Raw genomic sequence first — 11,763 nt, 5'->3', positions numbered from 1 at the left:
GGGAGCCGGGGATAAAGGCGGGCGGCGCGGGAACCCGCGCTGGGTGGCTGGGTGGTGGCACCGGAGGGTCCCTGAGCTGCGAGCTTCCTGGAGGCGCCATGAGCTGCATCAACCTGCCCACCGTGCTGCCCGGCTCCCCCAGCAAGACCCGGGGGCAGATTCAGGTGCCGGCGCGGGGACGGGATCCCAGCACGCGGGAGCGGGGTCGGGGTTGTGGTGGTGGCCGTGGCCGTGGCCGGGCGTCCGTGCGCAGCGGGCCCCGCAGTGACCTCGCCTTCTCTCCTAGGTGATTCTAGGACCCATGTTCTCAGGAAAAAGGTAAGTAACTAATGGCCTCGCAGGGACCACCTCCTTCCCCATCCCTCCCTTCCGGGGTACCCGTCCTCCTCCCCTGGCGCCCCGCCGGGCCTGCCGCCCATCTCAGACAGCACCCCCCAGGACAGCCCCCACTGCCGGATCGCGCGTTCCCGCCCAGGATGCTGCTCCTCCCTGGGATCCGATCCTGGAGCAGATGCTCTTCCCTGCCCGCCCAGTTCAGATCCTTCCATTAGGGTCATTCCTCCGCCGTTCCTTCCTGCAGCTAGGTACAGCTGCTGACGCTTTAGCCTCTCACGAAAGCCCTCTCGGAAAGGGGCAGCCAAGTCTTGTCATGTTTTTTTTTTTTTCAATTTAAAATTTTAATTCTTTTAAAGTCGTGTCTACCGTGGGCCAGGTCCTGTGCACCCTACAGTATGGGCACCCCTCCTTCTGGTGTGACTGTTTCCTTAGGTACTTTACACACTAAGGAGTCAGACCAGGGCACCTTTGCTCCCCTGGTGTGACAGGACCATTACCTGACCTAGGCAGGACTAGCGAGCCCCCTGGGTAACTCCCTCCGCCCTGGGGGATCACTCCAGTGCGAACCTGTTGCCCACCGTGGTGAGGCGAAGGTGGGCTCTGGGACCCAGAGGCAAATTCCATTTTTTTCTTGCACAAAAAGATTTTGTGAAGTCATTTCAGACTCTGTGAAGACCTCTGGGATGAGACTACTTTGGAATGCAATCTGGACCCCTCTCCTGTGCCTGGGGCCTTTGCCTCTGCCCACCCCACCAGATCCCTGAGACTTATTCCTGCATCCCCTCCCTGGACCACCTGAGGGTCATTCCTTGCCACCCTCCCCAAGGAGAGCAATTCCCACCCCAGCACACCTTTATTATTCCATTATTCCCAGGCTCCCTGGTGGGTGATCTCTTGTTGGCATCCCTCTCAGGGCTAGACTGTGAACTCTCAGAGCACTGGCCCTCTGTCCTCACCGGTCTTTCTGTCCATTGGTGGGTCTCAGGCAGTAGACCCCTAGAAGGTGGTGGGGAGCCCCACTTTTGCCGAGGGGATCTTCCTTGCCCACTCTTAACACCGTGGGCCTCACGTAGTGCTCTCCTCTCGCAGTACTGAGCTGATGCGCCGGGTCCGTCGCTTCCAGATTGCCCAGTACAAGTGCTTGGTGATCAAGTATGCCAAAGACACTCGGTACAGCAGCAGCTTCTCCACACATGACCGGTGAGCTCCTGTCTCTTCTGTTCTGTCCCAGGACCTCCCCCGGAAACCCGGTGAATGTTCCCAAGGGACATACTGTCAGAGCTCTCTTTAGCAGGAATGGTTAATAAGGCCAATGCCTGGCATTGAAACATTGCAACTCAGCAGACTTTCAAAGTCGCTCGACAAGGGATCTTAGGACTTGGACTTTCACAGAATTCTAGCCCAGTGCTCTTAACCAGGGCAGATTTGCGCCCCCTCCCCCAGAGTTCATTTGGCAATCTCTGGAGACTTTTTTTTTTTTTTTAAGCTTTTATTTATTCGACAGAGATAGAGACAGCCAGTGAGAGAGGGAACACAAGCAGGGGGAGTGGAAGAGGAAGAAGCAGGGTCATAGCGGAGGAGCCTTGATGTGGGGCTCGATCCCACAATGCCGGGATCACACCCTGAGCCGAAGGCAGACGCTCAACCGCTGTGCCACCCAGGCGCCCCAACTGGAGACATTTTTAGTCTCCCAGCTGGAGTGGGGGAGGGCATGGGTGCCGCTGAACATCCCACAATGCACAGGACAGCCCAACGACGAGTATTGATTCTGCCGCAATTGTCAATAGCGCTGCGCTCACGTCTGTGCGGTTGCAAACTGGTTTTCTTTAGCCCGCATGTTGCTTTTCCTTTAACTTTTATTTGTCTTAGCCTGGCTGGGTCTTGGTTGTCTTGTGGCCTTCACGCATCCTGGTTTTATGTTTATCCGCCCACGCCCTGCAGACGTTTTCCCTTTGCCACCTGAGGTGGGGAGGGAGGGCTGAATTCAGTTTGACTCTTGCCTGTTCCTTGGCTACAGGTTGGGGCCTGCTATTTCTGAGCCAGGCCATTATCCCTGTCCTTGGGACTTGTCCGCTGGAGCCTCTGGCGGCAAAGCCATGCTGTGCCACGCATAGGGCTTGCAGCCTCGGATCAGCCCAGTGTGTAGCCTTGGGGTGGGAGCGCGGGGTTTCTGAAGCCAGGCGGGTGGTGGGGTGGACAGTGCCCAGGACTCGGAGCTAAGCGTCAGGATTTGAGCGACGGGTGCTTCCGGCCATGCTGTCTGAGGCGGGTCATTTCTGTCGTCCGGTCTGCTGCTGCCGCTGCACGGGGCATGTCCAGGGAGGCCAGTGAGACCAGAGGAGGCGGCACAAATGCTCTCCAGCCCGGGCTACGGAGGCTGGGACGGGCCACGGCTGGGACCGAGCCCTTGGCGGGAGTGACAGGGCTCCAGAGGCACTGCCCTCGCCCGCCCTCTGGTTTTCTCTATCTGGGGAGGGAAGGGGGAATTTAAAATGCAGGCAATACCAGCTCATACTCTTCCCAGATCTTGGGGTAGAATTGTAGCAAGGCAATAACGAAGCAGTGGTTGTAAAGTATTTTAGTTTTCTGAATACAGCTATGGGCTGCTGAGCCTTCAGAAAGCACCAGCCCCTGGGGGCACCCAGGTGGCTCAGTTGGTGAAGCATCTGCCTTCAGCTGCCTTCAGCTCAGGTCATGATTCCAGGGTCCTGGGGAGCAGGGAGTCCGCGTCTCCCTCTGCACCCCACCCCAGCCCCACTCGTGTGCTCCCTCTCTCAGATAAATAAATAAAATCTTAAAAAAAAAAAAAGGGAGTACCAGCCCCTGAGAAGGCCAGTTGAGGAGCAGGAAAAATGAACACAGAAGAAAACAACATTGTAGAAAAACAGACCCTGTTTAAAAAGACAGAGGACAGAGAATAGTATCCCTCTTCAGAAAAGGCCCTGGGTGTGGGGGTGGAACCTTCCCACACACGGCCTTTGGCTTTCAAACTCTTCTAGATACGCTTTTCCCCTTTAGGCACACAGGGCAACAGTAGGACCTTGTATTTGAAACTTGACTCTGCTAGTTAATAGCTCTGTGATTGTGGAGAAATCCTCCGATCTGCCAGAAGGCCCACACGTCCGCTGGGACACACAGGCCGAGTCTGGTGCTCTGCCCAGGACCACGTTGGGCTTTCCTGGGCAATTTCGCCTTGTGTGGGCCCCTTCCTCCATAAAAAGAAAGAAGTAAAAAATTATATTTTATGAGCACATTGTTAGAAAGACAACTAGAATGCAGTCCGAGTTGTATTTATGTGCTCTTTTTCTCATTTTCAAAAGAAGTTAAAGCATTTCGCCTGGCCTGGCCCACACCGAACGGAAGGGGAGCCTTCGAGTCTCTGTGGGGCTCTGTACCGTGCGCTGCTAATTTCTAGTCCAGCGCATCAAAGGAAATAACTTGTGTTGAATGACTGGTTTTGTGAACATGGGCCTTTATTCTCCCCAAAGGCCTCCCACAGGCACTAACTTCAAGCTCCCGCCAACTGTGCAGCGTGCTTGCGGGTAGGGTGGTCACGGGAGCTGTTCCCCAGCCCCCGTGTTCAGTTTCTGCATCCTTGCCTTGCTCACGTGCTGGCTCTCTCTCCCCAGGAACACCATGGAGGCACTGCCAGCCTGCCTGCTCCGGGACGTGGCTCAGGAGGCCCTGGGCGTGGCTGTCATAGGCATTGACGAAGGGCAGTTTGTAAGTTGGCTTGTCCCTGGCATTCTGCCTACAAACTCCCAGTCTGTCCCCCTTTCTCCTCTGCTGGTTTGGAGGGTGTTTTGTTCCATCTCTGATCTTTTAGTAAACAACATAAACTTGCTTCAACTGACGTCTGAATGCCCTTGGGATTCTCCGTACTGCTTTTCATGCTTTAAGGGATTTATTTTACCTTCTTAAAAATAGATATAAAAGGAACCCCCGAATGGCTCAGTCAGTTAAGTGTCTGCCTTCCACTCAGGTCATGATGCCAGAGTCCTGGGATCGAGTCCCGCATCAGGCTCCTTGCTCAGCAGGGAGCCTGCTTCTCCCTCTGCTGCTGCCCCTGCTTGTGCTTTTCTCTTTCTCTCTCTGACAAATAAATAAAAAATCTTAAAAAAAAAAAAAATATATATATATATATATATATATATATATATATATATATATATATATATATATATATATTTACAGTGAACAAAAAAAAAAAATTTAGGTTTCTTGGGATGCCTGGCCAGCTCAGTCCGTAGAGCGTAAGATTGTTGATCTCGAGGTCATGAGTTCAAGCCAATTTCTCAGCACTGGTATGTAAGCAACATTCTGTTTGCCTCCTTGTTGCTTCTGGCTTGTTCTTTATGGGTTTCTCTTCTTGGGAAGTACACCCTCTAGGAGCTCTTGCAGCCCAGGACATTTTGGTGGGAAGCTTTCTGACTCTCGGTAGGAAAATGTCTTTATTTTGTTCTGTACGTTAAGCGGGATGGCAAAGGGTAGCTTGACGATGGTTCTTCCCTGTGGCTTTGGAAAAGCAGCATCCCTTCCCGCCGCCATGGGTCTGTGAATGCCTTCCTGAGCAGGTGACTGGGTGATGGGCTTGCTCTCAGAAAAGTGTGTCCCGGGAGGTCTTATGCTTAGCTACCCTGCTGGGTGTCTGGTGTGCCTTTCACATTTGAGCGTGGTGCCTCCATGTCTGTCGGGGACAATGAAGCCATTATCACTCCGAATCTCTCTCCCCACCTCCGGCAGGTGTTCTGGGAACATCTCCCAAAGTGTGTGTGGTTTCACAGACTATTTTTCATTTGGGATTTCCAGTTAGTTCTTTTCGCGTCACTCCCGCTCTAATGCACATATCCTTGTTTCTGTTTACGGATGTACCGTTTGTTTTAACTGCTGCTGTTCCTTCCCTTGTCTTTCTGAAAATCTTGTGTTAAAGGCTTTTCTGGCTCAGTCTTCCCTTTCTTCGGGAGTGCAGGCTGGCTGAGTCTGCGCGTTGTCCTTCGTGGTCTCGGTTTCCCTCCTGTGCTTTGGGATGCTTTGTTGCTGTGTGTGTGGTGAGTGGTTAGTGATTGCTGCAGGAGACCCCATGCCGTGAGACCTGGGGCCGTCTCACTGAGGGCCTGGGGAGGGCTTGCTTCTTAGGATTGGGGCTTATGGGGCTCATTCTGGGGACGGCTTTAGGAGGTTGGCTTAGTTCTCAATTCTGTGCCCTCAGGAAGGGAGGTGATCCTGACCAGCATCCTAAACCTTCTGTCTAGGGAGGGGGGACCAGGAGGCTGAAGCCAGGTTGGTAAAGCAGCAGTGGTCACTTCTATTGGCCAGGACAGGGAAACATGTGGTCCCTTGTAGCCTAAACAGGTACATGTCTGTCTGCGCTCAGATGGGACTATGGAGGCTCATGTTTTTGCCTTGAGCCACTGCGGTCATGGAGCGGCCTTGCCTGATGCTTACGGTCCATGAAATAAATTACATTCCACGGGATAACTCCAGGGCCCGGCTGGGAGTGCCGGGCCAGCGTCACTGCTGGGGCTGCTCTTCTCTTTTCACAGACCAGAAAAACAAATACAAATCCCATTACCTGTTGGTTCCACATCTGTCTAGTCTTTATAGGTGTACGTTTTTATTTTTTATTTTTTTAAAGATTTTATTTATTTATTTGACAGAGATAGAGACAGCCAGTGAGAGAGGGAACACAAGCAGGGGGAGTGGGAGAGGAAGAAGCAGGCTCATAGCGGAGGAGCCTGATGCGGGGCTCGATCCCATAACGCCGGGATCATGCCCTGAGCCGAAGGCAGACGCTTAACCGCTGTGCCACCCAGGCGCCCCTATAGGTGTACGTTTTTAAAGAGAGGGGGCTCCTATCATGCTGTGCGGTTGTTCACGTGTCAGCAAATGTACCCGTCTACAAGGATGTACCCATCCTTACGAATGCTTACAAATGTACCACATCTTACTTATACTGGCCCCCTGGCACATGCCATTTAAAGCTGTGATGGACATCTTGGCCTGCGGTCTGCTGTATTGGGATTTATCTGCTAAGTGGAATTGCTGGTCAAGGGGCCAATTCCATTCATTCATTCATTCATTTACCAGTACTTTCTGGGCTTGTGCCCCATGCCAGCTGTGTTCCTGGTGTTGGGAATCCAGCCAGAATCTCCATCCCTGAGCTTACATTCTAGTCCAGGGAGAGAATAATGTCATATGTCAGGTGGAGACAACTGGACGGAAAGGTACCATCGGGGGGACAGAATTAAGGTGGGGTGGTCAGAAAGGGGCCTGTGGGAGAGCCAGGGAGTGAGCTGCTGGCCAGTGGGGTATGCCTCCGGTAGGAGGGAAGTGGGTGGCTCCAGGCAGGCTCCCCACTGATGGAGAACAGACAGCGGGTGCAGAGGGCAGTGTGACCGCTGGGCCTTTGCAGAATTCCCCAGGAGAGAGGAGTGAAGGGCGGGTGGCGGAGCGTGCCCATGTGAGCACACACACATGTGCGCCTGCACACCCTGTAACATGGCATTTCTCTTTCATTGCTGCTGCCTGACATCTGTTTCCATGTTTATCGGCTACTTGTATTTCTTTCTCCTTCTGTAAGTTGCCTTGGAAGGGCTTCCCCTCCTTTTTCTCTTGGTCTGTCTTTCCTCCACTTTGTCACATGCTCTAACTATGTCTTCTCTGTTTGCCTTTGGGTTTTGTCCGTGGTGTTTCATTTAGTGTTTTACCATCCATGGTTGAATGTTTTAGTTGGTCCCATCCTTTGTGGTCTTTGCCCCTGTGAGGCTGGTGTGTCTGCCAGGAAGCGAGGCCCCAGCCGGGGCAGAGCCAGGGGTCACTTGGCTGCGATCACGAGCCAGCTGGCTCTTGGCAGGAAGGTGACGAAGGTGCAAATCCACTCGGAGGCTTCCTAATCTCTGCTCTGGGCTCTTTCCCCTCCATTGAAACTCCTTTAGGAAGCGGCTCGCTGCCGGTCGCCCAGAGGTGTGGAATGGGCAGCTGGACACCAGTGGGCCAACTCGCCACCAGTGAGAACCCTCTGCTGGTACTTTCCTACCTGGATCCCACGTTGTAACTATTTGGGTCTACCAAGAAAACCCAAAATTTGCCAAGTGCTTGGAAGTTTTATTTTATTTTATTTGTTATTTATTTATTTTTTAAGTTTTTATTTATTTAAGTAATCTCTATACCCAGTGTGGGGCTCAAACTCATGACCCTGAGATCGAGTTGCATGCTTTTCTGACTAAGCCAGCTGGGTGCCCTGAAGTTCTAGTTTATTTCTTTTCTTTTTTCTTTTTTTTTAAGAGATTTTATTTATTTATTTGAGAGACAGCGAGAGAGCACAAGAGAGCACAGGCAGGGGGAGCCACAGAGGGAGAGGGAGAAGCAGACACCCCACTGAGCAGGGAGCCCAATGCTGGGACTCGATCCCAGGACGCTGGGATCATGACCTGAGCTGAAGGTAGATGCTTAACCAACTGAACCACCCAGGCGCCCCTATTTATTAAAGATTTTTTACTTATTTATTTGAGAGTGAGTGTGTGGGAGTAGGGGGAGGGGCAGAGGGAGAGGGAGTTGGCTCCCTGCTAAGCATGGAGCCCAACACGGGGCTCTCAGGGGCTCTCCTCACTGGGAGATTGCTACCTGAGCTGAAACCAAGAGTTGAGACTTACCTGACTGCGCCCCCAGGCGCCCCCTGCAGGTCTGTTTTCAGTGTGACCTGCACTGTTTGCCTAGCGCTGCTGTAACGGGGAGCACCGACTGGCCGCTTACACAGTGGGAATTGATTCTCTCCTGTTCTGGAGGCTGGAAGCCCGAAATCAGGGTGTGGGCAGGCTCATTTCCTTGTGAGGGCCAGAATGGGGAACATTCCGGGCCTCTCCCCTTGGCTTATAGATGGCTGTCCTCCTTCTGTGACTCTGTCCAAATGCTCCCTTCTTGTAAGGACACCAGTCACATGAAATGGGGTCTCACCCTGCTGGCCTCACTTTAATGGGGTGGCATCTGCGAAGACCCTACCTCCAAATGAGGTGATTTTCTGAGGTCCTGGTGGTTAGGGTTTCCACGTGAATGGGGGGTGGGAGGGGACACAGGTCAACCCCTAACATAACACAAAAATGAATAGCAATAAAAACCAATGCCAGTAGTGAGCTTCCCGGTGGGCCCTCTGCATTGTGTTCGCCACATGCACAGCACGTCGTCATCTCGGGGGCCTCGGGCACCCCCTCCGGGGACCTAGGGAGATGGCACGTGAACAGGGGACCAAGCGAGCTCTTTGAATGTTGGCATCGGCACAGGGGGGGGGGGGGGGGCAGAGGCCTTCCTCGGGCCCCCACCCCTGGGTGTGGAAGGACCGGGGTCCTGACATTATTCCTCCATGTGGCGGGTGAGGCACGGGGCTGCTCATCTCCGGGTGGTTTTGCCCCCGCCCTCCACCCGGGGATTATTTGGTAATGTCTGGAAACCATTTTCTTTGTGACAACTTAGAAAGGGGGGTGTTTACTGGCCGAGAGCCCCTTGCAGGCTGGGAGCTGCATTTCTGTGACCTGCAATGTGTGGGCGACCGTGCTGGAGTTGGGGGTGGGGGAAGGTGGGGGCTGCTTCTGTGCTCGGGCCTGGTCAGCCCTACGGAGGGCAGTCGGATTTGGCTTCAGCTGAATCCAACTCAAATTGCTCTTGGATTTCCTAGCCACCTTCACGGACCTTGTCTTGCTAACTGTCCGGGTCTGCATAACCTCACACCTCAGTAAATGGGCCAAGCCAGGCCTGAACGGCTTGGGGAGAGGCCTGCTGCCCCAAGACAAGAACGTGCCCGTTCGCACAACCCGAAGAGCCATGCAGATAGACAAACAGTCCACTGGAGGCAGTATGACTGAGCGTGAAAACTCATAAAGGATCTGCAAAGTAGCAGCCTCACCCTGGGCTGCTTAGAATGACAGTTGATTTACCAAGTAAACGCAGGGCCTGCTGTGTCGTCCTGCTCTGTAAGTGGCTGGTGGAACCCTGACCCCTCTTTAGGCATCAGAGAGCACATCATCTGTTCACTATTTGAGTGCCTGGGATCCGTGAGCAACACCAGGGGTGTTCCTTGCCATTTCTTAGGCTCAGAAACATGGACTCAGGGGCTCCTGGGTGGCTCAGTCGTTAAGCGTCTGCCTTCAGCTCAGGTCATGATCCCAGGGTCCTGGGATCAAGCCCCGCATGGGCTCCCTGCTCAGCGGGAAGCCTGCTTCTCCCTCTCCTACTCCCCCTGCTTGTGTTCCCTCTCTCGCTGTGTCTCTCTGTCAACTAAATAAATAAAATCTTAAAAAAAAAAAAAAAGGAAACATGGACTCATTGCCGAGGTCACACAGTCATGGGTCCAACCAGAGCAGAGTTCAAGGCAGGCAGCCCTCTGGCCCGAGGTTTTGGCCACCGCGGTATTAGACCGCCTCCAGCTGGGCTGCATCACTAGTGACAGGTCCGATGTGCTGGGGCCCGGAGTGCACCTGCTCTGTCGTGGAAAGCTGGCAATGGTTAGTGGACGTGGGCGGTCATGGATGTGCATGGCTGTGGTAGGTGGGGCTGAGCACAGAGACACTGGTCTCCTGGTCTGGGGCGCTGGCAAGAGGGCTGGGGTCGCCCTGTTCTCATGCTCCACACTGATGGGTGGCAGTGTCTCCGTGGCTCCCGGAAGCTACTGCTCGGGGTGGAAGCTCACAGACATCCCCCTACCCCTGCCCCCTTCCAGTTCCCAGACATCGTGGAGTTCAGCGAGACTATGGCCAACGCCGGGAAGACCGTGATCGTGGCCGCGCTGGACGGGACCTTCCAGAGGAAGGTGAGGTATCCGATCCAGGCCTTAGGAGGGGATCTGGAGGGAAGGAAGGGCCTGGGCAGGAACAGGGGCAGCCCTGGAGCCTCTTCTGTCAGTGCAGTGCTACCTGGATGACTGGGGCTTGGCACTTGGGGGCACTCTGAGCTGGGCGGTGCCCTAGAGTGGGCACTCAGGTGAGGCAGACCCAGCTCCCTGGCTTGCCTGGGAGTCCATCCTGGACTGGACACTGCCCGCTACAGGGGATGGCACTCTGGGGAAAGCAAGGTCAAGGCAAGCTTTCCCTGGGTCCCTGCTTGTGAGTCCAAGGGTTTCAAGGAAAAACCCACCTGGCCAGGTAGATGGGCTCACCTGCTGTCTTCCCCTGGGAGTGTAGGCATTCGGAACCATCCTGAACCTGGTGCCCCTGGCGGAGAGCGTGGTGAAGCTGACAGCCGTGTGCATGGAGTGCTTCCGGGAGGCCGCCTACACCAAGCGGCTAGGCTCGGAGAAAGAGGTAGCCCCCACCTGCCTGCTCCGGGGCGGGGGCGGGGGGTATGGGGCGGGGCCCGGAGGCGCCGTGCCCCCGCTCAGTCCAGGCCCTTTGCGTCCCGCGGCCAGGTGGAGGTGATTGGAGGCGCAGACAAATACCACTCCGTGTGCCGCCTCTGCTATTTCAAGAAGGCCTCGGGTCTGCCCGCCGCGCCGGACGGCAGGGAGAACAAGGAGAACTGCCCGGTGCTGGTGCCGGGAAAGCCGGGAGAGGCGGCGGGCGTCCGGAAGCTGTTCGCCGCGCATCAGATCCTGCAGTGCAGCCCGGCCAACTGAGGCTCCCTTTCTCGCGGCCGCCCCCTGCTGGCCGCCCCACCCCCACCCGAGGGCCGCCGCGCAGCCCTCCCCAGGAGGAAGTGGGGGGTGGGGCGAAGATGGGACTTTCTGCCTCCTGGGTGCGGGGTCCTGGGCTGGTGGTCTGCAGGTCCCGTTTTCCCCTTTCTTGGTTCCCTTCCCAGCTGCTGGTCCACTCATGAGCTCAGGGTCTGGCCACCGCCGTCACCCCCCTTTCCTCCTGTGGGGTGAGGGGCAGAACCGTACACTGTGGCGACATCGGCGCCCATGGCTTCTTCCCCCTTGTGGCTTTGACTGTTGGGTTTCTGTTCTCGCTGGGAAGTCCGAGCGCCAGAGCCTCCGGCGCAGACCGAACCTCGGCCCACGCAAAGGTTTCTGTCTCTGCTTGGGACTGATTCCTGGCCTCCAAGGGCAGCTGGACTTGTGCCCTCCTGCTTCCGACACTCCGGTCATCATTTTCCCCAGAATTACAGCCTCTCTCTCATGGGAGACACTTACCCTGCTGGGGCTCAGGTCCCAGAGGCTTATCTTTTAAAGAGGGGGGTGTTTGGGGCAGAGGCGACTAGGGTTGGGGTCTGTGATTCTGTTGTAGCGTGTGAATTAATAACTAATATTAAAATTGACAGGTTGGTGAAAGCATGTTTTTTATTTTTTAAGATTTCGTAAGATCTCATAAGAGAGAAAGCATGAGTAGGAGGAGGGGCAGTGGGAGAGGGACAAGCAGATTCCCCACTGAGCTAGGAGCCCGATCCCAGGACACAGATCATGACCTGAGCAGAAGTCAGACGCTTAACTGAGGCACCCAGGTG

General features: G+C 54.9%; 1 protein-coding gene across 1 annotated transcript; it reads left to right on the top strand.

The window, feature by feature from the left end:
• Nucleotides 1–5: 5 nt before the first annotated feature.
• TK1 (thymidine kinase 1) lies at nucleotides 6–11,590 on the top strand. Its single transcript, XM_034640989.1, has 7 exons — nucleotides 6–164; nucleotides 287–318; nucleotides 1,426–1,536; nucleotides 3,966–4,059; nucleotides 10,046–10,135; nucleotides 10,506–10,625; nucleotides 10,730–11,590. The coding sequence occupies exons 1-7, from the start codon at nucleotides 99–101 to the stop codon at nucleotides 10,934–10,936; spliced, it is 720 nt and encodes a 239-aa protein (XP_034496880.1). The 5' UTR covers nucleotides 6–98; the 3' UTR covers nucleotides 10,937–11,590.
• The last annotated feature ends 173 nt before the right edge of the window (nucleotides 11,591–11,763 follow it).

Source organism: Ailuropoda melanoleuca, chromosome 13, assembly GCF_002007445.2.
Source record: "Ailuropoda melanoleuca isolate Jingjing chromosome 13, ASM200744v2, whole genome shotgun sequence".
In the NCBI taxonomy this organism is placed as follows: Eukaryota; Metazoa; Chordata; class Mammalia; order Carnivora; family Ursidae; genus Ailuropoda; species Ailuropoda melanoleuca.
The sequence above is the reverse complement of the archived record's forward strand: the minus strand, read 5'-3'. Positions and strand labels throughout refer to the sequence as shown.